This window comes from Mesoplodon bidens (assembly GCF_964165515.1).
Source record: "Mesoplodon bidens genome assembly, chromosome: 2".
In the NCBI taxonomy this organism is placed as follows: Eukaryota; Metazoa; Chordata; class Mammalia; order Artiodactyla; family Ziphiidae; genus Mesoplodon; species Mesoplodon bidens.
In genome coordinates this window covers 26794131-26822124 of record NC_138177.1, presented here as the reverse complement: position 1 = coordinate 26822124, position 27994 = coordinate 26794131, and the positions used below count along the sequence as shown (strand labels likewise).

The window sequence follows — 27994 nt, the reverse complement described above, 5'->3', positions numbered from 1 at the left end:
GTGGGGAGACTCTGCAGTCTGACTCACTGGGATTAGTAGGTGAGACTTCTAAGAGCTCTACACCTAGCAGGTTCTCTGCTGACAACTTTCCTAGGATCCTGCTTAACTATCCAGTGAGGAGGGAGACTGGCGCCCACCCCCACCCGGGCTACCACAGCCTGGGAAGGGATGCGAGGTCACTGTTGTCCAGGTAGACACAGCGATGCTGGTCAGCGAGGGCTCCCCCAGAACCTCCACACCAGCCGAAGCAGGTGCCTGGGTGGAGAGGGGCGAAGTCACAGCTGGATTACCCAGGAGAAACGCTCCCGGGGAGCCGGCATGCACCTCTGAGCCCGACCCGGAAGGGGCCCCGCCACCGTTGCTGATGGTCCACAGACACGGGTAGGGGCTGCAGAGAAACAGAGAGAGAGAGAGAGACAGACAGAAAATGCTTGTCGACACGCCCAGGAAGGATTGGCACCTGACAAGCACGCACGCAGTGCTGAGAGGGGCACAGGTCTAGGAAGAGGGCATCTGACCATGGCGTTATTTCTAGCTCTGACACACACTGGCCCAGTTTCTGCAGAGAAGCAGCAAGATGTAGTAGAATAAGCATATCATTAGGTGTCCTGAGACATGCATTTTGATGCTGGTCCTACCTCTAGCAAGTTGTTCAGTTTTGAACATGGCATTTTATTTCTCTAGGCCTCACTTGCCACCTGTGTAAATGGACAGGGGAGTGAAAGGATGATATTTGGGCAATATGATCTATGAGTAAGATCCCTCACTGACCAAGAGAGGTGATGTGGCCTAATAGCCAGGACACATTGTTGTCAGAAAACCTAGGTTTGAATCCTTGCACTACCACTTATTAGCTCTGTGACTTTGATCAAATTATTTAACGTATGAGCCTCAGTTTCCTCATCCTCAAGATTTGGAGTGATAATTAGACATACCTTACAGATGTGGTTTTGAGGATTAAATAAGAAAATGAGTATGTGATGTCTAACACATAGGACTCAGTAAATGATGGTTCTTATAATTAATTCTTCCATTCCAGGTTTCTACCTGTCAGCTCTGGTCCCTGGTAGAAAGGCTGGGGAGCTGTACCACTATCTTGGCCTTCTCTTATCCTGTGTCACTGGTTCACAAACTTGACTGCACACTGGAATCACTTAGCGAATTAAAAAAAAAATACTGATGCCTGGGTTCTATCCCCCGAGATTCTGATCTAATTAGTCTGGCATGTGGTGTCAGAAGTTTTTAAAGCTTTTCTGTTGACTGTAATGTGCAGCCTATTTTGTACCTTAACACAGAACCTAGATGAAAATGACTACAGGTGACTACAGGCAGAATAACCTCCGGTGCTTTAGTCCTCACCATGTTCTGACTTTTCAGAGTCCCCATTTTGCCTGGTACTGTATTGCTTGATCATAGGCTCATTACCTAATGTCAGTACTGAACACATTTGTTTTTCTCTAGCAAAACCTTTATAGCATCAGCAATGGGTTAAACATGCCACTGATGAAGCCAGAAGTAGCAATGCCACTCTGCACTCTCTGCCGTATTTCAGATACCACAGACCTCACTGGACCATATGAAACCTGCAGAAACCCAGGCTTTGGGGTTTTGGTGTTTTTGTTTTTGTTTTTAGCCAGCTCAGCTTGCTGGGTTTCTGACCCCAATTCCCCAGTTTCCAGAAGAGACTCTTCTACAATATCTGTCAGAACCCCTTTCTGATGCCTCCTGGGCCGGTGGGAAAACCATGGGCTCTGAGTTACATTACTTACTGTATGCCCTTCAGGCAGCTTTTAATGCCTCTGAGCTTTAGTTTCTCCATCAGGAAAATAGGAATTTTAATAGCAGTTTTATGGATGTCTTTGAATGCTATAAATGACTTACATAAAAGATCTAGTACAAAACTTGGCACATGGTTGTTTAATATCTTCAAAGACACTCTCTCCCTCTCTTTCTACACAGTCCCAGTCAGTGCATTTCCCTGAGGTCCTCCAGTCAAGCACTGTCCAATAGGCTAAATTTTTGAGTAGCCACATTTTACAAAAAAGAATGAAAAGAAAACAATGAACTTACTGCTAATAATATTTTATGTAACTGAGAATATTCAAAATATGATTCTTTCCAAAGCATTTGATATTAAAAAATTGTTGTGATTTTTATTCTTTGTTTTGTACTAAGTCTTCAAAATTCTGTATGTTACACTTACAGCACATCTCAGTTCAGAACCACTGCATTTCAAGGGTCCAGAGCCAGAGGGGGCTGGGGGCTGCTGTACTGAACAGTACAACACTAGACCCTCAGGGGCCCCAGCAACATTAACATCAAAATCAAGATCACAGTTTACAGCAACATCAGCAACACCTGGAAGCTGGTTAAAAATGCAGAATCTCAGGCCTCAACCCAAACCTATTTTAATCAGACTATACAGTTGAACAACATCCCAGGTGATTCTAATGCACATTAAAGTGTGAGAAGCACTGCTTTGGATCAAAGTTCTACCTTCCCCAAACTTTTTCTAGACCTGCAAGTCGTAAGTCATCTACCATCTTCCCCCTCCACCGCCAAAAAAAGGATGGGACGTCTTTTAATTTTGAATCCCTTTTTGGACCTTCTCAAAATTCCGCATACTTATATTGAACATAACAGCTGACATGTATATATTGATAGAATGTTACTCCTTACAACGCATTGTAATGCTTTTTCTAATTTTGGTGCTCACCATACTCTACAGGGTAGCTCACGTTATTGCCATGTTACAGATAAGAAAGCTGAAGCTCAGTGAGGCTAAGAAAGTTGCCCAAAGTCACAAAGTCAATAAGAAGTAAAACTGGGGCTCAAGCCCACATTTGTCAGACTCCAGGTCCCTTCCCTTTCCCCTCCACCATGAGGATTTCCAGTCAGAACTGAATGCAGTCTCTGGTGTGAGATTTATGCCATGGGTCCTACAAGCTACACTCAGCCCTATTGCCTGGGTTGAGGCCCGGACACCCAAAATCTGTCCCCCTGTTAGAATGAACAGCTTGTAAGCATATGGACAATCAAGGGTCTTGAATTCTCATTGTGTATTTACACTTTTCCCCTTCAGTTCCCCTATATTCAGTATCTATCTGCTACCACCGCAGTTCACAGTATTTCTTCCTGGTTCGAGATAAATGATTCCAGGCCATAATATCTTTTCCCTTCTAAAAATAAAATACAAAAGCTACAAAGAAAAGAGTACATGACTGAGCATGTGCTTTCCCACCACCCTTTCTCCAGGGATGAAAGGTTGACCCTGTCATTACTTTCACTTCCTAGTGGCTTAGAAGTCAGGACAATAGCTTAGACCAAGCCACCCCAGGAAGAAGAATGAACTCGAGTCCCCAGTGCTAAAGGAAACCCTCAAGACCAATGAGCAAGTTGCTGGTGTTGGTCTTACCTAGGCCCTGGATTGATTGGTCCACTGGTGTGAGGTACAGACAGGATGCTGGCGTGGGGTGTGGAGGATAAGGAAGTCCAGCTGTCAGCTCCAGAGAAAACTTGCAGATTATTGCTGGAGCTTTCTATCAAATTCACTTTGGGGAAATAACAACAGTTCAATTGATGGAGCATAGAAAACATAAAGATGGTGACCAATGACATTATCCTAGGTCAAAATATAACCATGGCCTGTGCCACATGTGCCAACAGTTGTTAGTCCTTTCTGAAGGCCACAGAAAGGAGTGAGGAGCTTAGGTTAATTCAGTGTCAGCCATATGTCATGTACCGTTCATCTTTTCATCTTCACAACAATTACTTCTCATCTCCATTTTATAGATGAGGCTCAGATAGGTGGGAGGATTTGTCCTTTATGACACAGATCTAACTCATGTCACCACACTCACTTCCCCTTTAAAATGGGCCATGTCATCATCTCAAGACAAGCCTAAGGACCACCAGTGTCCCAGATGAGATTTCTGAGGACCAGGACCTATTTTCTCAGCAACCCCAAGGAGATTTAAACATCTCAAGAATAGTGCCTTCTGTCTTTGAATCGCCATTTGCATAAATAGTACCTATACAATAGAGAGGAAGAAGGAAAAGGAGGGGAGGAAGGAGGGGAAAAAGGAAACAGAGGAAGAGGATTCCATGTATATCCCTGGCCACGTCACTCCTTTTCATGATGTGGCCCTTGCAACTTCCTCAGCCTCAGCTCCTTCATCCATCACCTCACCCCCCTCCCTCTACACTCTTTTCCCAAACTCTTCCCCAGACAACCTAGGTTCTCTCCTCCTTCTGTGTCTTTGCTCATGCCGCTCTCTCACCTGGAATGCCCTTCACCTCTGCCTGTGTCCCATGTCATCCCTCTTTCACCCCTGCCCACTCCCACCCCTGTCCTTTTCTATTTATTCTTCAAATCTCAACTTAAACGTTAAGCGCTCTGGGTAGATCTAGCGGCTCCTTTTCCTTCATTCCCATAGCACCTTGACTTGTGTGTTCTATAGAATGTTTCTCAAACTTTAATGTGCATAGGAATCACCTGGGGATCTTGTTAAACTGAAGACTCTTTCAGAAGGAGAACCTGAGAGCCTACATTTCTAACAAGTTCCCAGGAGATGCTGCAGGTCCAAGGACCATATTAGAGCTCTCACTACATTGTATTAGGATTAATTATTTATATAGTCGTGTAGCACTGAGCTCCTTCAGGGAAGAAACTAGACCTTAATCACCTTCCTAGCCTCACTGCCTAGAAGAGTGCCTGGTGCATAGCATTTGCTCAGAAGATGTGTTTTTTGTGCTGACCATGGGAAAGAACCAGAAAGTAGATGAGAACCCTGCTCAGTTTCTGATACATTAAGCTACATTTTCTCCCTTCCCGGCAGCAGCTGTCAAGGCTGCTGGGAGTAGCAGGCGATGGGGCACAGGGACAGATAGCTGGTGACCAGCAAAGTCCTCTGCAGGTACAGAGCTCAGGGTGTCTCTGAGGCTGGAACCTTAACACTCTCCTCCATCTCCCATGCCATGAACTTCACGTATTTGTTTCATTTAGTGTCGGTCTCCCCATATGAGAATAGAATCTCTATGAGAGGTAGGTATTAATCTATTTTGTTCATGGACAAAACCTGGCTCATAGTCAACCCTCAATAAATATTTGCTGCATGAATAACTGAATGAGAAATCAACCCTTGGTTTCATGTCTCCCTTCCTTCATACAAATCAAATAACCAGGCATGATCTGGGCTTACACAAGGCCAAGGCAGACAAGGCAGCAGTCAATGAGGAAGAAACTACACAAACAACAGCATCAGCTTAAAAAATAATCAGACTGCAAAAATTATCAAGGTTGAATTTGCATGCCTCCAACTGAATCAGACCAAAGCAAGGATGTTGAGTCATCCACCTGCCCAGAGACCTTCCTAATAGCTCTCCAATATTGGGCCCAGTATTCCCTGGACTGAGCCATACACTACAAATGTAGAAAAGAGCCATGTGAGGGCAATGAGCTGAAGGTCTCAGAGTCCCACGACTTAACTTGGCTTTTAGAGATGCAGCCTGAAACTGCTCAGTACACCAGCGCCCTGGGAGGAGGACTTTCACAACCATTAGAAACTGGGTGTCTCCCAGTTTTTTTAATTATTTGAAATAATAATTAATACACTAATAATGTTGTAACTATATAATCAACTATTATTATATAAAATAAAAAATTAAAATATTAATACACAATAATATTACATATATTAGATGAAAGGGATTCTATCTTCAGATATTTCCCCATTTCTAGCTGTTTATCCATTTCTCACCACCACCACCCACACCCACACCCGCAAGGGTTTAATTAGCAGAGTCACACACCTGAGGGAGAATGGTTTCTGTGCATGTACGCAGAAGGGTATGGAGTCTGCCGGTGGTGTCCTCGGAGGCCAGGATAGTGCTCACAGCCATGGTGGGTGTGGGGAGCAGACAGAGGCAAAGGAGTAGCATACTGGTAATTGGTGTTTCCTGCTGTGCATACTCCATCCGGATTGGAAAAGATCCAGCCTCCCACTAGAAGAGACAAGAGGAAGACACAGAGAATGACTCTGTGAACTTCCACACCAAAATCAGGTTACCAGCCACTTTACATAGTTTTGTTTCTGTGTGAATGACACAATGTCTGTCCATGTGGAGTTATATACCACCACCCCCACTGCCACTCCCCTTCTATGTTAGCAGCAAAGTTGGCTTCTTTGGAAGTGGATGACAGGTCCTATCACAGTTTGCAAAACCTCTTAAGAAATACTGTGGAATCACAGCTATATAAAATATTATTTGAATGTATAAGTTAATAGAAGTGCAAAAGTTAAGTTGCTTCTGACTTAATTGGATTAAATTAAAAGTCAATCTAAGAAGGAGGTGTTAGATGTATAACCTACTCACTGATCTACAGCTACCGAATGTTTAATTTGGTTACCCAGAAAGAGTGAAGGCCTCCCTGTTTCTGCCCAGTGGGAAGGTATCTTTAGTTCTCACTCCAAGCATGAGGAGACATGATCCCTCCCATCACGACCCCACAAAGAGGATTCTGAAAGCAAAAAGAGAGGGAGCTGGCTAGACAACTTGACAAGAATCTTGTGACACATTTTGGAAAACTGCAAATATTTCACAGAAATGTGTTTGTGAATGACCATCTCAATTGATGCAGAAAAATCATATGACAAATGTTAACACTCTATCGTAATAAAAACACTCAACAAACAAAGAATATAAGGAAATTGCCTCAACATAATAAAGGCCATATAGGACAAGCCCACAGCTAACATCATACTCAATGGTAAAAAAACTGAAAGCTTTTTCTCTAAGATCATGAACAGGACAAGAATATCCACTCTCACCACTTCCATTCAACATAGTACTGGAGCAAATTGGAAAAAAAGGAAAAGAAAGAAAGAAAAGGCATCTGAATTGGAAAGGAAGAATAAAATTATCTCTGTTCACAGATGACACAATCTTATATGTAGAAAACCCTAAATATTTCACACAAAAAAACTTTTAGAACTAATAAACAAATTCAGCAAAGTTGCAGGATACAAAATCAACACACAAAAATCAGTTGCATTTCTACACCCTAACCATGAACAATCTGAAAAGTAAACTAAGAAAACAATTCCATTTAGAATAGCATCGAAAAGAGGAAAGTACTTTGGAATAAACTCTACCAAGGAGGCAAAAGACTTGTACACTGAAAACTACTAAACATTGATGAAAGAAATTAAAGAAGATACAAATAAGTGGAAAGACATCCTATGTTCACGGATTGGAAGACTTAATATTATTAAAATGTTCATACTACCCAAAGCAATCTCTATCAAAATCCCAATTGCATTTTTTCAGAAATGTAAAGCAATACTAAAATTCATATAGACTCTCAAAGAACCCCAAATAGCCAAAACAATCCTGAGAAATAAGAACAAAGCTGGAGGCCTCACACTTCCTGATTTCAAAACACATTACAACGTTACAATACTCTAAATAGTGTGGCACTGGCATAAAGACATATAGACCAATGGAAGAATAGAGAGCCTAGAAATAAACCCTGCTTATATGGTCAAATAATTTTCAACAAGGGTGGCAAGATTACATGATGGGGAAAGGATAGTCTCTTCAGCAAATGGTGTTGGGAAAACCGGATGTCCACATGCAAAAGAAAGAAGTTTAACTCTTATATTACACCATATAAAAAATTTAACTTAGGGCTTCCCTGGTGGCACAGTGGTTGAGAGTCCACCTGCCGATGCAGGGGACATGGGTTCGTGCCCCGGTCCAGGAAGATCCCACATGCCGCGGAGCAGCTGGGCCTGTGAGCCATGGCCGCTGAGTCTGTGCATCCAGAGCCTGTGCTCTGCAACGGGAGGGGCCACACAGTGAGAGGCCCGCATAACACACACAAAAAATTTAGCTTAACTTAAAACAAATAAATAAAAAAATGTAAGACCTATAAAACTTCTAGAAGAAAACACAGGAGAAAACTTCGTGAAATTGGATTTGGCAATGATATCTTGGGTATGACAACAAAACACAGACAACACAAGCAAAAATAGACAAACTATGTCAAACTTTAAAACTTCTGCACAGCAAAAGAAGCAATCAACAGAGTGAAAAGGAAATCTGCAGAATGGAAGAAAATATTGGCAAACTATGTATCTGATAAGGGATTAATGTCTAGAATATATAAAGAACTCCTACAACTCAAGAATAAAAACAACAACAAAACCCTAATTAAAAATGAGAAAAGGGGCTTCCCTGGTGGCACAGTGGTTGAGAGTCCGCCTGCCGATGCAGGGGACACAGGTTCGTGCCTCGGTCCGGGAAGATCCCACATGCCATGGGGCGGCTGGGCCCGTGAACCATGGCCGCTGAGCCTGCGTGTCCAAAACCTGTGCTCCGCAATGGGAGAGGTCACAACAGTGAGAGGCCCGCGTACCGCAAAAAAAAAAAAAAAAAAAAAGAGAAAAGGACTTGAATAGACATTTCTCCAAAGATATACAAATGACCAATAAGTATATGAAAAGATGTTCAACATCACTATTCATCAGCGAAATGCAAATCAAAACTAGATATCACATCATACTGTTAAGATGGCCATTATCCAAAAACCAAAAAAAACAAAATAGGAAACAACAAGTGTTGGTGAGAATGTAGAGAAATTAGAACCCTTATGAACTGCTGGTGGGAATGCAGAATGGTGCAGCTGTCATGGAAAACACTATGGAGTTTCCTTAAAAAATTAAAAACAGAAGTACTGCATGATCCACCAATCTCTTGGTATATATCCAAGAGAATTAAAGACATTTGCAAACCTTTTTTCACTGCAGCATTATTCACAGTAGCCAAGAGGTAGAAGTAATCTAAATGACCAACAACAGGTTATTAGATAAGCAAATTTGGTATATGCATGCAAGTAAATATTACTTCAGCCTTAAAAAAGAAGGAAATCCTGTCATATGACACAAGATGGATGAGCCTTGAGGGACATTAGGCTAAGCAAAAGAAGCCAGTCACAAAAAAAACAAATATTGCATGATTCCTCTTACACTAGGTATCTAAAGGATATGCAAATAGAGATAGAAAGTAGAACAGTGGTAGCCAGGGGCTTTTGGAGAGGGAGATGTGAAGAGAGCTAGTTTGGTGAATATATGTAGTTTCAGTCATGCAGGAATGGGGGCGGGGGGTGGGCAGGTGGTTCTGGGAATCTGTTGCACTAAAATGTGCCTGTGGTTAACAATATTATACTGTACATGTGGAAATTGTTGTGAGGGTGCATTTTTTTTTTTTTTTTTTTTTTTTTTTCTCTTTTTTTTTTTTTTTTTTTAATTTTATTTATTTATTTATTTATTTATGGCTGTGTTGGGTCGTCATTTCTATGCGAGGGCTTTCTCTAGTTGTGGCAAGTGGGGGCCACTCTTCATTGCAGTGCGCGGGGCCTCTCACTATCACGGCCTCTCTTGCTGCAGAGCACAGGCTCCAGACGCGCAGGCTCAGTAATTGTGGCTCACGGGCCTAGTTGCTCCGCGGCATGTGGGATCTTCCCAGACCAGGGCTCGAACCCGTGTCCCCTGCATCGGCAGGCAGACTCTCAACCGCTGCGCCACCAGGGAAGCCCGTGAGGGTGCATTTTATGTCATGTTTTTTTGCCACAATAAAAAAAAATTTAGTGAACATTCTGAATAGAAGGCTCTGCTTCAAGTGAATTCATGGGAAAAGATTGAGACTTAGTAATACAGGCCCTGGAAAAAGAAGCACATCCTTCCACCGACTAGCTCTCAACTGAGGGGCCCACAGTTAAGGATTCAGACACACCAGAGATGTTCCTTAAGAATGTTGACTAGGGATTGTCACCAGGGCTTCAGTAATATGGAAATGGAACTTTTATTAAAAACCATTTGCTTAATACTTTTTAAGTATAAGTAAGCAAATTGTACAGAATTCATATTATAAAATGTATATCAGTCATTCTCAACAAATCCTTTTGTTGTCTTCATTTTCTCATTTTTGTATAGACACATGGCCCAAGGGAGCCCTACCTGAATAACAGAATCAAGATTCAGGTGTCCAGTGAGCAAAGCTAGGCAAGTGGTCCCACAGAACCGGACTTTTGTCCATGTAGTTTGCCACATATAAGGTATATACCTTAAGAAGCTTACTGAGAAGACTGCAACATATGAACTTTGAAAAGGTATGGTTCCACATGTGATCCTATCCTATACAAAAATGCTTTTTATTCCAGGTCACTTAAAAAGTGCTTTTTCTATGGATAAATTCCTAGAAATGTACAATCTCCCAAGACTGAATCAGGAAGAAATAGAAAATATGAACAAATTGATTACCAGTAATGAAATTGAATCAGTAATCAAAAAACTCCCAAGAAACAAAAGTCCAGGACCAGACCACTTTACAGTTTAATTCTACCAAATATTTTTAAAAGTTAACACCTATCCTTCTCAACTATCCCAAAAGCTGAAGAGGAAGGAATGCTTCTGAACTCATTCTATGAGTCCAGCATCACCCTGATACCAAAACCAGACAAAAGCACCACAAACAAGAAAATTACAAAACAAAAAGGAAAAAACAACAAAAAAGAAAATTACAGGCCAATATCTCTGATGAACATAGATGTAAAAATGTTCCAAAAAATTAGCAAACTAAATCCAACAATATATAAAAATGATTATATACCATGATCAAGTAGGATTTATCCCAGAGATGCAAGGATGGTTTGATATCTGTAAATCAATCAATGTGATACACATTAATAAACTGAAAAAATAAAAATCATATGATCATCTGCATAGAGGCAAAAAAAAAGCTTTTGACAAAATATAACATCCATTTATGATAAAAACTTTTAACAAAGTGGGCATAGTGGGAACATACCTCAACATATTAAGACCATATATTGACAAGCCCACAGCTAACATCATACTCAATGATGAAAAGCTGAAAGCATTTTCTCTAAGATCAGGAACAAGACAAGTATGCTCACCCTTGCCACTTTTATTCACCATATTATTGGAAGTTCATAGCCACAGCCATCAGACCAGAAGAAATAAAAGGAATCCAAATTTGAAAAGAAGAAGTAAAACTGTCACTGTTTGCAGATGATACTATATAATGAAAATCCTAAAGACACCACCAAAAAATTACTAGAACTAATAAATTAATTCAGTACAGTTGCCAGATACAAAAATAATATACTGAAATCTGTTATTTCTATACACTAACAATGAACTATCAGAAAGAGAAATAAAGAAAACAATCCCATTTATAATTGTAGAAAAAAGAATAAAATATCTAGGAATAAATCTAACCGAGGAGGTTAAAGATCTGTACTTGGAAAACTGTAAGACATTGATGAAAGATAGTGAAGATAACACAAACAAATGGAAAGACACACCATGTTCATGGATTGAAGTAATTAATATTGTTAAAATGACCATGCAACCCAAGGCAATCTACAGATTCAGTTCAATCCCTGTCAAAATACCAAAGATAATTTTCACAGAACTAAAACAAATAATTCTAAAATTTGTATGGAAACACAAAAGACCTTGAATAGCCAAAGCAATCTTAAGAAAGAAGAAAAAAGCTGTAGGTATCATGCGCCCTGATTTCAAACTAAACTGCAAACCTACAATAATCAAAACAGTATGGTACTGGCACAAAAACAGACACATACATCAATGAAACAGAATAGAGAGCCCAGAAATAAACCTACACTTACATGATCAATTAATCTATGACAAAGGAGGCAAGAATATACAATGGGGAAAAGATAGCCTTTTCAAAAAGTGGTGTTGGGAAAACTAGACAGCTACATGAAAAAGAATCAAACTGGACTACTTTCTCCTATCATATACAAAAATAAACTCAAAATGGATTAAAGACTTAAATGGAGGGCCTGAAAGCATAAAACTCCTAGGAAAAAACATAGGCAGTACACTCTTTTGACATCAGTCTTAGCAATATTTTTTTTTTTGGATCTGTCTTCTCAGGAAAGGGAAACAAAAGCAAAAATAAACAAATGAGACTACATCAAACTAAAAAGATTTTGCACAGAGAAGAAACAAAAAGGCCACCTACTGAATGAGAGAAGATATTTGCAAAGGATATATCTGGTTAATATCCAAAATATACAAAGAACTCATACAACTTATCATCAAAAAAGCAAACAAGCCAACTGAAAAATGGGAAGAGGAACTGAAGAAACATTTTTCCAAAGGAGACCTACAGATGGGCAACAGACACATGAAAAGATGCTCAACATCATTAACTATCAGATTAATGCAAATAAAAAACACAATGATATATTACCTCACACCTGTCAGAATGGCTATTATCAAAAAAATAATAAGCGTTTGTGAGGATGTGGAGAAAATGGAACCCTTGTGAGCAGTTGGCAGGAATGTAAACTGGTATAGCCACTATGGAAAACAGTATGGAATTTCCTCAAAAAATTAAAAATAGGGACTTCCCTGGTGGTCCAGTGGTTAAGAAGCCACCTTCCAATGCAGGGGACGTGGGTTCAATCCCTGGTTGGGGAACTAAGATCTCACATGTCGCAGGGCAACTAAGCCCATGCACCATAACTACTGAGCCCACACACCCTAGAGCCCTCACATTACAGCTAGAGAGAAGCCTTGTGCCACAATGAAAGATCCTGCATGCTGCAGCAAAGATCCTGAGTGCCACAACTAAGACCTGACACAGCCAAATAAATAAATTTTTAAAAAAATTAAATTAAAAAAATTAGAAATAGAACTACTGTACAATCCAGCAATTCCACTTCTCAGTATTTTTCCAAGGAAAACAAAAACACAAATTGGAAAAGATATATGCACCCTTATGTTCATTGCAGCATTATTTACAATAGCTAAGATATGGAAGCAACTTAAGTGACCATCAAGAGATGAATGGATAAAGAAGAGATACAGATATAGATCTATCTATATCTATCTATATCTATATATAGATAGATAGATAGATAGAGATATAATGGAATATTACTCAGCCATAAAAAAGAATGAAATCTTGCAACAACATGAAAGGACCTAGAGGGTATTATGCTAAGTGAAATAAGTCAGATTAAAAAAGTTAAATACCATATGATTTCACTTATACGTGGAATCTAAAAAACAAAATAAATGAGCAAACACAACAAAGCAGAACAGACTCATAGATACAGAGAACAAACAGGTGGTTCCCAGAGAAGAGGAGGGTGGGGAGGAAATAAATAGGTGAGGGAGATTAAGAGGTACAAACTTCCAGTCACAAATGAGTCATGAGGATGAAATGTACAGCATAGGGAATATAGTTAATAATATTGTAATAATTTTCTATGGTGACAGATGGTAACTAGACAAAAAAAAAAAAGACTCCTGAGAAAAGTTTTTTTAAATGCTTTTCTGAGAGCTGCTTCTCTTCACGTGTCTATACTGCCACTTCTGCAATGAAAAATGAACTGAGGTTTAGGGGAAGGAGAGAGTAAGGAATACCATAGCTGGAAAACTGCAGAAGGAATCCTAGCAAGCCACTATCATCTAAATTAAAGAGTATCTCAGACACTGATGCCACTGACTTTGTGTTACTGTTGCAGGTTTAGAGGACCAGCTCCACCATGGGACCTTCTCTCTGATCTGAGACATGGAGAGAGTGGCACCCTGTCAGGAACATCCAACCTACCTGCAGAATCCCAGGTACATTACTCCACTAATACTGCAGCTTTCCAGTCAACAAATGCAGAAGCTTCCTCATATGCAAAGCGATGGCCTTCCGGAGGCATTGCAACAGTGACCAACTCAAAAACTAGCAAGTACTAAGAAGAAGGGAAATCCAAAACAGAGAGGCGAGAGCGGAGTGTGAGGGCAGGAGGTACACCCAGAATGCAATTTTATGAGCTCTTTAGCCTCACTGACACAAAAATGAGAGTCTAAGAAATTTACTATTTCCATTCTTCTCTCCTGCCTAGGATTTGAGTAAGCCGCCCAGGAGCACTGGTTCTCTCTGGGAATTCTTGCAAGGGAATATACTTGTCTTGAGTGGAAGAAATAACCTGTTGGGTCTTGATAGAAGATTTGGGACAAGCCTGAAGCAGTCATGACAGGTAAAAAGTCTGAGTGCGGTGGAGATGCTCCTTGTGTAGCCCCAGGCCCCTCCCAGCCAGTGTTCACCCAACTCACAGTGAGAATAGGCCACATGCTGGCTCTCAGACATAGCTTCTGGAACATCTTTGAGGTGGTTCCTGAAAGAGTAATGAGAGTGCACCATGGCTGTCCAGCTTATTATACAAGTCTAGTATCAAGTACACCCAAGATTCTCTTTGGAAAGCAATACATTTCTTGGAATAAGAAAATCAAACACCTTTTTTTCCCTCAAAGCTATTATCTTTCACACAATATCCTTCTCCTACTTTATCTACTTGTGCAATTGCTATTTGAATTGCAATTTTATAGTCACTCCAGTTTACCTTATTTACACCTATCCCTATTTAGCTTGATCTTACTGATTTGTGGTCAGTGCTCCTGCTGACAAAATTCAAGCAACAATAACAATAGCTAAGATTTGCATAGGACTTCAGGGCACAATCACATCTGTGACATGCTAGATCCACCAATGATCCTGTGAGAGAGTATTACTACGCCCATTTCGCAGATTTAAAAACTGAGTCCCAGAAAAGTAAACTGACTTATGCAAGCCAGGAAATGGCAAAGCCAGGACTCAAAGCTAGGATCTCTCACTCAAAGTCCTAAATTTTTTTTTATTATACTACTTTTCTTATCTGAAAAAGTTATTTCTTCTACATCATCAAAATTAAATCAAGTATTGACAGGACAGACCCCTGTGACACATCACTGTAAATATCTGTCTATTAATCTAGAGACTTTAAGATGAAAAGGAAAAATTAGACAGTTATAGGAGTTAGTGTAAAGATTTGAAAACAGACAATAAAATCTGAACACTGCAAAGGAAATCATTCACACTCCCAAAAGTCTCTGACTTCTCTTCTCTCAGACCTGAAAGACATGAGCCTCTCACCTTTATGCATAACTCATATGAATTACTCACCTTTCCTAGGTGAAATCTAGTTTTTTTTAAAAAAACTATTGAAATCATATTATTCAGATAATTGTAGGAAAGACAGAGTGAATTATTAAAAATTTAAATCACTTATTTTTTTTTAATGGGATTGTACTACTTTTAAGAATCTGTAGTAAAACAGGGCTAATGAAACATGGCCAGTTCCGGGATCTCCTGGACCCATACTATAAGGGACAGGTAATTATGAGTTTGTTCTATTTTGCTGATTTTGTTGGACATTGAATTGAATATTAAAAACATGCTTCTATCAAAGGTAATGCAAGTGCTACTAGTTAGTTCCTTTCAAGATGATTATAAATTTCACATTTGCAGAAATCATAAGATTTCACTGAAATTTCTCTACTCACCTTTCCTTAGCATCCAAGAAGGCTTTGGCAAAAGGGTTGTACTTGATTTTGAGAGCTGTTATCTTGTGTTTACAAAGACAAGAAGTGTTAGTGAAAGTAGAACATTCATGGGCAGACAGAACCCTTTATCTTCACCTGTGAATTTCTGTAAAATCAGAATAATTCTCCTTTCTCTTTTTTTCTCCCTCTCCATGTTTCTTTGCTTACTTCTGCACAAAATCACTATTGCACTGTCCAACAAGAAACGTTTTATTGTCACATGTGGTAAAAATGCCAAATATAGTATAAAGTGAGCAAAGAAAGGACAAAGCATTAGAAATGCACAAGCCTTATGTGCCAAACCCAGCATTCATTCCATTACTCATTCATTCTTTTCAACAACAATTGAACACCTACCATCTGTCTGTTAGTTTTCCAGTCACTGAGACACAGAGGAGAATTATACAGGTGAGAACCTGCCTCTAGAGTCTTGAGTACAGACTAGTATCAACTCCCTAACTCAAATAATCACTTACCCTTTGGGCCATGTTAACACAAAAAACAATCATTTCCAACCACTGTCACTCTTTATCCCCCCTAGCCTTAGCCTACTTCATTTTTCTTCAGAGCCATCTGACCAAATATATATATATATATTTGGTTTTCATCTCTCCCCACTGGGATTTAAGTGCCTTAAGGACAGTGCAGTATTACCAGCATGTACTAATACTCAGCAAATATTTGCTGAATAAAGGAAGATTTTGGCTCCCTTATCCACCCCTGTGGTCATTCTCCTCTCAGGGTGCATCTACATCGAATTGGCAGGGATACGTCATTAGGAGACGGAGGCTCCGAGGTTAGATTTTCCTAAGCTTGATTCCCCTGAGGCATGTTCAAGACCAGAATTACAGCATCAGGCCGGTAGCTTGCTGGAGGTGTGGCCTTAGCCCTGCTTGTAGTTCAGAGGGAACTGTCCAGCCCATGTCCAGGAAAAGCTTCTGAGCACTTACCCAGAGGGCAACAAGACAACAGGTTCCACCAGCCACACACTAAGAGAGCAGGCAGCATGTAAGTGGATAAGGGGCATTGCCCGGAGACCAGAGGAGGCCAGGATGTGGTCCCCAACTCCTCCCTACTTTTGAAAATCGCAAAAGCCCACCCTCCCCTCATAGACCCAGACTCCATCCTACAGAGAGTAGCAGAGGGGGGAGGGCAATCTGATGAACAAAGTGGTTCAGCCTATAAAAACTGAACAGTACTTGAGGGCCTATTTAAATTATCAGATATTTAGTTAATTTCTCTTCCCACTGACCTGCTAGAGGGGCTCAGCCAAGAAGCCAGATTACCTATAGAAGAGAAATTACATTTCCCTGCACATCTGTAATGTGAGTTAAATCTGCAACTAATTTCACCTGTAGGCACTAAGGCAGCAGTTTCCAAACCTGGATGATCATCAGAATCCTTTAAGGAGACTCTTAAAACTACAGATTCTGGGCACCGTCACTGGAGATTCTGACTCAGCTGGCTGGGTGGGACGCCAAAAATCTTTTAAAGCTTCCAAATAAAGAAATGCAAATTAAAGCAACAATAAGATACCATTTTTTTCTGCCCTATCGAATTATCAAAGCTGAAAAAGTAGGTAATCACAAATGTTGAGAATGGTGTGGGGATTGTAAATGGATATGCCCTTTGGAGGGAGGTGATGGGGCTTTGTCTATCACAGTTCTAAATACACACTCTCCTCAACAGGACAATTCCATTTCTGGGTGCTTAATATTCTCTGCAGTATTATTCATCATAGAAAATAAAACAACTGGAAAGACCTAAATGTCCGTTGGTGGGGAACTGATTGCCTGAAATATGGTATATCCGTTGCAGGCATTTCAGAAAAGGAGATAAGCCTAAATCTAATTACACAGAAAGTATTCATAATACACTGTTAAATACAGGGAGAAAAGTAATTGCAGAGTAATATGAACATGAACCAATTTGTGTGAGGAAATCTATACACTCACATATATTTATAAATGCACAGAATATGTGTGGGGGAAAAAAAACCACACTGTAAGCTATTATTTGTAGTGCCCTGGGGGAGTAGGACTGATAAAGCAGGAAGGAAAGAGTACATTTTTACCTTTTATTTTTTTATTTCATTGTACATACTTCTGTACTATTTGTTTATCATGTGGGTTTTTTTTAATAAACATGTATTACCATTAAAAAAATTTTTAGGGGTGGGGGAGGGATGGACTGGGAGTTTGGGGTTAGATGCAAACTATTACATATAGAATGGATAAACAACAAGGTCCTACTGTATAGCGCAGGGAACTATATTCAATATGCTGAGATAAACCATAATGGAAAAGAATATAAAAAAGAATGTATAACTGAATCACTTTGCTGTAGAGCAGAAATTAACAACATTGTAAATCAACTATACTCCAGTGAAAAAAAAATTTAAGTTTAATCAAAAAAAATCCGACCCATCAGGTGTCCTGGTGAGCAGCAGGCCTGGAAACTCCTGAAGTATGTGGAGGGACCAAGAAATCCTGCTCCCACAGAGTTCACGGAGACCAGAGTCTGGCTGCTCTGCTCTAAGCACCAGAGTGGCTCAAGTTAAGCAGGAAAAGACCTACATGTGCCCCAAAAAAGCTAACAAGTGGGACAGATAGCATAACACAAACCCAAAGAAGGTGTGCAATTGGATCAATTCCCACAGACTTGCTTTAAAATAGGAGAGATGGGCTTCCCTGGTGGCACAGTGGTTGAGAGTCTGCCTGCTGATGCAGGGGACACGGGTTCGTGCCCCGGTCCGGGAAGATCCCACATGCCGTGGAGCGGCTGGGCCCGTGAACCATGGCCGCTGAGCCTGCGCGTCCGGAGCCTGTGCTCTGCAATGGGAGAGGCCACAACAGTGAGAGGCCGCGTACCGCAAATAATAACAATAATAGGAGAGACACGCAGCTATTTGTAGGCCAAGGGCCTGGAAACAAAGACTTCTGCATTTCTGCTAATTGTATTACAATGCACAGCTGTGCCTTATTGGCACCAGGAGAAGAAGCACTGGTGGGCCTTTGGCAAACAAGGAGGAGGGTATGGAAAGTGACCACCGCACTGTTTAACTTCATCTCTGCTGAGTGTATCTGAGTCCTGGAAAACCTACCTTTCATCCAAGCTTGGTCATGGCAATAAAAGCACCACCACCCAGTCCTACCACATTCTCCCAGGTGACATCTACACACACACACACACACACACACACACACACACACACACACTCACCTCCTCGTTCTGATAGGCAGTCACAGCTATGAACTGGGTTTCAGGGAAGGAGCAGTTCATCACCATTCGATGTGCACCTCCAACACGCACTATGTGAACCTGGGGTTCATATTTATGCAGAGAATTCAACATTATCTGTTGAGGTGGAAGGAGAGAGAGGACATGCAAAGCCTGGGGCAGCACAAGTGACAGATGACCCAGCGCCTTTTGTTAGTCCCAAGCTCAGCACCCACCTCAGTTAAGGCTACACACACCGAGTCCCCGGTCGCCTGAGCTGCCTCCACCTCTCTGAGAAATTACTGAGGGGATATTTTTTAGAAGCTCTCAGGGAGCATAACTTTGGAGCTGCTTATAGGAGGGTGAGGGGTGGGCTGCCAGGGAAGAGCTGGTCTAAAGAGTGTTCAGTTTTCTACCAAAATCCTGGTTTCCTTTTTTTTCTCTCCCATTTTCAGCGCAATGATGTGGATTTTGCTCTGTTAAAACATACTGTTTTTCTTCCTATAAAGAATCCTAATATCTCAAAATCCTGACAAGGGCTGCATTACCTAAAGTGTAATGACAGCTGACATCTGCTGGCTACATAAAATCCACCCTTTGTGATTCAAACCAGAGGTTTATTGAAAATCTCATGTTGTGAAATCTGGGAGGGAATAATAGTTTACTCTTCAATTTCCTGTTTTAATAAATAACTGGAACCTTCTGAATATTGCAGAGACTTAGGTGGATGACTTCTGCTCTTAAAACAAGAACCCCTATGTCCCAGCTAGGTAAGCACAGAGATCAGAGAAGGGGTGAAAACTCTGAGGGCTAAGAGGCTGACCAAAGGGAAATCTGGGGGAACAAGACCTCTTCCTCCCAGCTGTGTCTCTAATCCCCAAAACAGTCAACATTTTATAAACCAAATAACAACCATGCACAGTACACTAGTGTTCACCATCCTACCAGAGAAAACAAAAGAATAAAAAGCCTCAAAATCTTGTTTACTCTAAATTGGAGACCTTAAATAAAACCTTCCTTATTTAAGGTTTGTTTGGCTATTTTTTTCTGAAAACCCAAAGCTGATTCAATATTCTATTGATAATTATCACAAGGCCCAAGTGGAGAGAGCCATTATTTCATTTGGGAGCAGCTTTTTATTAAGGTCGTTGCCTATTGCCAACATGCCACTTACACCAAAAAGAGGGGAGAGGGAATAACAAAACCCTGGTACCCACAAACATCTCCCTCCTCCCCAGCTGGGTAAAAAGCACCAGACACACAAGACAAAACTCTGAAAGGCCCCCGATGATTAAGTAAACTACTGCGCTCCCTCACCCTCTCTTAATATCAGGAAGTCCATTAAAAACTGAAAGCACCAATTAAGAGCTGTTTATTCCTGTTCACATTTGGACTCCGGGGAATAATTGGCTTCCGTGAGAGAAGAGGTCGGTGAGGACCCCCTAATTGCCTAAATGCACCCTTGATATTTCTTGATTGGTGTGGTGGGGTTAGGGTGGCCGGGCAACAGTCGTACCTGCCCGCCTCCACTGAGCTTGTTGGTCAGCTTCACTTTGCTGAAGGAGATGGGTGCCTTCATCCAGTGGGCCCCGAAGTTGGGGGAGTCCGGGTGGATGTAGACACAGCTGTGGCTGGAGACCTCTGGCTTGCCCGCGGGCACCCATTCCCCATTGACGTACTTCCAGCGGTGACTGTCCGTCGGGACAAAGTCCAGCAAGATCGAGTACATGGCATTGGGGTCCAGCCCCGTGACGCTAATCTTTAGGACCGGGAACATCCGTCTAAAAGAAAAGGCAGAAACTGAGCCACAGGAAGGATGTTAGAGTGTTAGGGACGTCTCCCTGCTTGTCCAGCCCTCTCTCCACTCAGAGGAGACCTTCCATTTTCTGCCCCAGGGGTGCAGAAAATGCCCCGGGGGAGGCCAAACAAAGAGGAGCCAGGCCAGCGGCCCCAAGCCCAGCTGAGCCTCTTTTTACCAATGTATTTTATATTGGGGTTTTACTTTTAAATGTTGTGCTCCATTTTAAAGTCTGAAAACCACTGATCTAGTCATTTGACTAGAATGAAGTACCTCCTGAAGCTTAAGGTATATAGTCAGATGCCAGGTTCTCACAGAGCGTTCTCCAGAGGTTTCCTCCCAGCCTATGTCAGATTCTCATGCTAACGACACAAAGCAGCCCTTTTCCGTCTCACAAAGAACACCAGCTGTGAATAATAGTAATAGCGTTATAGGGAAAACATGGGGGTTTTTTTTGTTTGTTTTTTGGGTTTGTTTTTTTTTTAACATCTTTATTGGAGTATAATTGCTTTACAATGGTGTGTTAGTTTCTGCTTTATAACAAAGTGAATCAGTTATACATATACATATGTTCCCATATCTCATCCCTTTTGCATCTCCCTCCCTCCCACCCTCCCTATCCCACCCCTCTAGGTGGTCACAAAGCACTGAGCTGATCTCCCTGTGCTATGTGGCTGCTTCCCACTAGCTATCTATTTTACGTTTGGTAGTGTATATATGTCCATGTCACTCTCTCACTTTGTCACAGCTTACCCTTCCCCCTCCCCATATCCTCAAGTCCATTCTCTAGTAGGTCTGTGTCTTTATTCCTGTCCAGCCACTATGGAGAACAGTATGGAGGTTCCTTAAATAACTACAAATAGAATTACCATATGACCCAGCAATCCCACTACTGGGCACGTACCCTGAGAAAACCATAATTCAAAAGGAGTCATGTACCAAAATGTTCATTGCAGCTCTATTTACAATAGCCAGGAGATGGAAACAACCTAAGTGTCCATCATCGGATGAATGGATAAAGAAGATGTGGCACATATATACAATGGAATATTACTCAGCCATAAAAAGAAACAAAATTGAGTTATTTGTAGTGAGGTGGATGGACCTAGAGTCTGTCATACAGAGTGAAGTAAGTCAGAAAGAGAAAGACAAATACCGTATGCTTACATATATATATGGAATTTAAGAAAAAAAAACGTCATGAAAACATGGTTTTGTGGTAAAGTGAGTGAAGGGAGCACTTGACTATACATCAATTTAGACCACTTCCTTCCCTGCAGGACTTGTCAGAGGCTTTAATGTACCAGTGTGCACCGTGAACCTTTGGAAAGGAGGTGAGGGGTTGTGCACACTCTGCACTTATGTACCAGTGCTACCTTCTTCTCACCGATCATCTTGTGGGAATTTGCATTCAAGAAATACACTTTGAGACAGGCTGATCTGGATTTGCTGGTCCTTCTCCCACCCTCTAGGGCGACACCAGCAAGCTTACTCTCACAAATATTTGGAGAAGCTATCTCACCTGGCTTCTGATTCTCTTTAGTTTCCTTTCCCTTCACCAAACTTTCTAAGTTGCTCCAATCTCCTCAAAAGACCTAGTTTCCAGATAGACCCTCACCACCACACAATTGCCCCGGAGGCTGTCTTATGTGTCAATACATCTTTTAAAATCTGAATCCCCAAGTTGAGAAGCTAACAATCTAGGGTCTAGACATGTGCTACTCAGAGTGGTCCATGAATCAGCAGCATCAGTATCAGCTGGAAATTTATCAGAAATGCAGAACCTCAGGTAGCACTCCAGACCTACTCAGTCAGAATCTGTGCTTTTACAAAATCCCTAGGTGAGTCATTGGAACATTAGAGCTTAAAATGTACTGGGCTAGGGAATCTTTAGCTTTTAAGACAATAACTAAGGAGATATCCAAGAGAATAAGGGGGAGTCACTCTGAGGATTTGTGCTTCTGGTGAGGCTGGGAGGAGAATGAAAAGGGGGAAACTGGAATGTGTCCACTGCTAAGAGAAGGGGTTGCCAGGAACGGAAGTGTTAGAAGCAGAATGGGCACAAATGAGGAACTGGAGGGTCACAAAGAGCACCTCCTGTGTCCAGAGGTTCCTGGTTTTGAGCTGAGGTACAATGGGAATTGGTACATATGTTAAGTGAAGAAATTGACCAACAGATGACAAAGGATGGATCTAGAGATGGACTCGACCCATCCAGGCTTCTCAGTCTCCTGAGTTCAAATTACATGGGCTCCCTGAGCTCTCTGGACAGAAAGGATTTTTTTCCCTTTGGTTCGCCCACCTCATCAACACTTCCTTTCCAACTCCTTTGCTGGAACCTCTTCCAACTTAGTCCTCCAGTTGTGGATGCGTAATGGGGATCTGTTTTCAGCACCCCCTCTTTTCTAAATGTCCTACCTTAGAGACCACTTCTAATCTCATGGCAGAATACCAACAGCCTGGAGGATTTTATACCAACCAATTTTATACCCCTGGTATGGCACTTAGCAATCATTTAATAGATAGTACCTTTGAGTACTAGAGGGTGGGTGACTGAGATAATGAAATTGAAGCTTGGTGAGTTTAAGTAAACTAGCTTAAGTCCATATATTCAGGAAGGGTGGGAGTTGAAACCAAACAAACTGAACCAGAATCTACCCTTGAAACCATTCTTCACACTCACTAAGATGGCTATAATAAAAAAGGTGGGGCTTCCCTGGTGGCACAGTGGTTGAGAGTCCGCCTGCCGATGCAGGGGACACGGGTTCGTGCCCCGGTCTGGGAAGATCCCACATGCCGCGGAGCGGCTGGGCCCGTGAGCCATGGCAGCTGAGCCTGCGCGTTCGGAGCCTGTGCTGCGCAATGGGAGAGGCCACAGCAGTGAGAGGCCCACATAACGCAAAAAAAAAACCAAAAAAAAACCAGAGTTGCCATATGACCCAGCAATTCCATTCCTAGGTGTATATGCAAGAGAAATGAAAACATACACCCATAAAAACTTGTATACAGGGCTTCCCTGGTGGCACAGTGGTTGGGAGTCCGCTTGCCGATGCAGGGGACATGGATTCGTGCCCCGGTCCGGGAAGATCCCACATGCCGCAGAGCGGCTGGGCCCGTGAGCCATGGCCGCTGAGCCTGTGCGTCTGGAGCCTGTGCTCTGCAACAAAAGAGGCCACAACAGTGAGAGGCCCGCGTACCGCAAAAAAAAAAAAAAAAAAAAAAAAAAAAAGAAGGGAAGAAAAAAGAAAGAGGAAAGGGAAAATAAATAGTAAAACGGGGGGCTGTGGAGGGACAGGAGGGGGAGGAATGAAGAACCATCATAATCCCAGTTTCTGGGGATAATTCAATGATTTTCAGGGAAAATCTCTGTTTACTACTTCTGATCAATGTCAGAAGCAAGCCTCCTATTTATACACATAAGTCTCCATTTGAAAATGACTCTTTTAATTCATCAGCCCATCCTATGCCGTTTGAAAACTTGCTATCACACAGAACAATTACACTCAAGTGTGCAAGAGCTCTCTGATTACCTTCACTGAAGCTTTAGAAAAGTCAGAAAGTCAACTGCCTGCAGGGGCAGGCGAGTAACACGAATGAAAAGGGAGAGGACTGGGTGTTAACAACCAGGAATGTTTTTCTCCCCAGAGAAGGGCCACAAATCCATCTACCTCAGGCTCAGGAGTTTGTGTGAAAGGCAGGGATGCTGCATCTAGAGTAGACATCATTCTACAGCCAGAGGAAAATGGGTAAAATGGAGAGATACAGGAATAGTTGGTGAGGAGAAAAAAAGTGGGGGGAAAGAGATGAAGATGAGAGTAAAGAAGACAACAAAGCAAGAAAGATGTGTCTCTATCCAGAGCAGGAACGTGTTGTTAACAATTTATTCTGAGAAACTAAGAGATTGAGAGTAATTCCAGACCACGCTCATTCATTATCAATCACATCAATTTCTTAGAGATTGTCCTCCCTTCTTTATCTGAAGTACAAAGGGAACTTTCTATCTTCTGGCAAAATCTTGAGGCTAAGGGGTTCAGGAACCCTAAGAAAAGATTCAGTTCACTAAGGAGGTGAAATGTCACCAGGACTTCCACAGAAAATAAGAATAACCATGTTGACCATAATTAGACTCTTTCTACAAAGAATAATTTTCACATAGTTAATGACTTTAAACATGCGAAGACTTTTCAGTTTTAAATATGAAGAAAAAATTTATGGGTGCAAAAAGGCAAGAGAAAGCTCTTCTGAAATTATAAAAGTACATACTAATATGACATATTATTAAATTGAATTTTATAATGGTTTTAGAAACTTTTATTTATTCCTCATTGAAATAGATTAACTATATTTTTTCTTGATGGTTGTACTTATTTTACTTCCATATATGACTGCTTTGACAGCCAAACAGATAGTATGAGGCTAAGTATTAGTGTAACTACAAAGAATAATGAACAGAGAGCTCTACCTGTCATCAGACATCATAACATTTTTACCATTGTGTCATCGCTCATCTTTGAAAGGGAAGAAAGTAAATCCAGTTAGGAATTGGGGATGATTCTTTGAAATTAGAAGCATGTTTTCTATTTCTTTCTACCAAAAATAATGTGTCAATACAGATCAAGAGTAGGAACAGGTGTAATTATAATTACAAATATTAAAAATAATAAATTCTATATATGAAATAAATATGGGACCCACTTAGAGAGAGAAAATAGAAGCATCAAGCAAGGTTGATATTCCTGCTACTATTAATAATCACAATTTATTGAAACACCCTTATTTCTGGAACACGTTTTACTTACCAAGCACTTTAATGTCACACAACAACACTCAAGTTCATAATTTTCCCGGATAGATGGGAATGGTTCATTCTCTATACCGTGCATTTTATGCAGAAATGGAAAAGTGAGACATCAGGAATGGAAGCATTTTTCACAAGGACAAAAGCCTGCCAGAAGTTCAGCTAGCTTGGACTTTTCTGTCATTGGAGAATAGAATTTCTCTCAAGGGTCACAATCAAAGTTCTGCTGAAACTAACCATATTGAAAATGCGTTTCCACGTTTTGTACTTTTGTGACCACGTGAACAGAAAGATCAGTGTCAACTGAATGTTGGGACCTGTTTGGTCAAGCTGGGAGCACTGAGCTTTTCTTTCTAAATATTTTTATCTCCTCTACTAAATAGAAGCTCCTAATATTACCTAGACATCACTTGGCAGGGCTAGATTTAATAGAACCCAAGAAATGCCAACAGAGATCCATTTCAGTTCATCCCTAATTTGTTGCAATGAAAAAAAAAGGAAGGCATCTTCTCTTTTCTCAGGTCAGTATATTATGGTTTCATTAACTGTTACTGCAACAGTTCTCACATCGTCATAAACACACACAATCTCAAATGAACACTCACCTCAAACACACAGGAAGAAGCAGATGCAGGGATAGGCAGTGAGATTAAATTTGCCTTTTTGCCTCTGAATCTTCAACTAGTCAGAAATGTCTGGCAAGTGCGCTATACTTCAGAGGAAACCATCCAGCTTCCAAATAAAGTTGCCTTTTACCTGATCTGAACAGAGTTGGGGCTCAAAGAATAATAATCTGCTCCAGGATATACAGTCAGTCAAAAATTAACATTATTTTCTGACATTTGAGTGCATTTCCCAAACCCATGGGACATGGCCCCCTTTATAATAATTTCCCAGAATTTCTTCATTTAAAATGCACGCAGGACAGGTGGCTTCACCCTCCACTTCTCTGATGATCTCAGAGAAATTAATTAAGTTGGCTGGGGGAAAGCCGTGGGAGACTGTCCTTCTCAGGAGCATGTTTAATCAGACCCCGCTGCCTCTGAGTTAAGAGCGGCAGCCTCTGCAATATTCAAGGGGCTTCGCTTCCCTTGCCAAGCCCCGCCAGCCCAAGCAGGGCCATAGATAAACTCACCTGCCGTTCTTGGTCACGATCATTTCATTAGTGACTTCCTTGAACCTCTGCCAGAGAGGGGCATCCTCCAGAATGATCTGAAGTTGCTTCTCCGTAGGGTCGCCTTTTTCCCTCCCTGCCTGAAGCTCACTTTCCACCACATTGAGCAGGCGCGAGACGGTGCCATCGCTGGCCTTCTGTGTGCCCAGCTCACTCATGGCCACAGGCCCCTCTCAAACTTTGCTGAGAAACGTTACCTACTTTGCCTGCTTCCACCTCTTTCCTCCTGTCACTTGCCTGCTTTTCAAATCCAGCTGGACACGCCTGGGGAGCTGGGGAAGAGACGCCCTGTCTCTTGCCTAAGCTCCTAGCATGACACCCCTGAAAGTCTCCAAATTATACCACCAACCTGTTAAGCTTTAGTTGGGGTGGGGGGTGGAGGGAGGGGAGAGATGGGGAAGAAAAAGCCCTCTCTTAATTACTCATTGGATCAGGTGGGAGACAGCCTGGCTTTCCCATTGGCTGCTGTGTATAGAGTAGACATTTAAGAAGAGTACTCCATCCAAATTATCAGGCTTTTATCTTGCTGTACCTGAAGAGGTCTAATCGGTGTATTGCGGACCATTTTCCTGTTAATTAAAATTGTTCTGGGCCCAGACTGCAACAATCAGGCAAATCATGTTTGTGTATAAATCATGGCATGTGGCACCTATAGGGAAAGAGGTCTTGGGGAGGATTGACAAACTTGATGCCAATACAGGCTTTCCTGACCCAGTCGAGAACCTAAATCCATAAGCTATTCGCTAGCTCTGAATAGAACAGCATATATGGAAGGCCAAGGGCACTGTGCCAAGGAATATGACAACTGTGTCACAGAATGAAGGAAGGTGCTCTGTGTGCCACCTGCTCAAGGGTCAGAGATCAGGAGAAAAGCGCTAAGGACCTCTTTCTCCCAGGGTATCCCCTACTGGTCATCGCTCTCCTGAGGAATCCTACACACTCACACCCTGCTCATCTCAAGTGTCCTCATGGCCTCTACAAGCAGACGAGCTCTGAACCTTGTTCCTCCTCCCTAGGATCCACAGCCTAAGTGTTTCTTATCGCCAAACCTAGCCAGTGGGAGAAAAAAAAAATCATTTAGCATCATATGAATCTAAGGAAGCACTCTGCCCCCAGTGAGTGAAAATAAGCTTTTTACATTATTATGCAGAGCAATTTGAATCCCAAGTCCAGAAAGGCATTCTGGCTTTCCCCTTAGATGGTCCATGGCCTATCTGGCATTCTGGGGTGAATCCCCACTTTCCCTTGGGAGATAATACTAGTAGAAAACATTTCTTTTACCCATGACACATAGTACAACTGGGGAGGGGCGAAGGGCACAGATAGCTCTACCTCCTCAACTCTGAGTAGATCCTGGGACTTGGGAGTTTTTCTCCTGCTACAGCAGAAAGCTGTAGAAGATCCAAACAAAAGGAAAATAGTCTAACTGACTCACTTTGCTGTACAGCAGAAACTAACACAACATTGTAAATCAACTATACTCCAACAAAGGACATTTTTTTAAAATTTATTTTCCTTTAAAAAAGGAA

General features: G+C 41.6%; 1 protein-coding gene across 1 annotated transcript; it reads right to left on the bottom strand.

Moving 5' to 3' along the window:
* Positions 1–26623, bottom strand: TBX19 (T-box transcription factor 19; the record flags this gene model as incomplete). The annotated part of the gene is made up of 8 exons (XM_081224985.1): positions 1–388; positions 3416–3551; positions 5812–6003; positions 14172–14233; positions 15438–15499; positions 18699–18833; positions 20212–20476; positions 26427–26623. The coding sequence occupies 8 exons, from the start codon at positions 26621–26623 to the stop codon at positions 103–105; spliced, it is 1335 nt and encodes a 444-aa protein (XP_081081111.1). The 3' UTR covers positions 1–102.
* Between the last annotated feature and the right edge of the window lie 1371 nt (positions 26624–27994).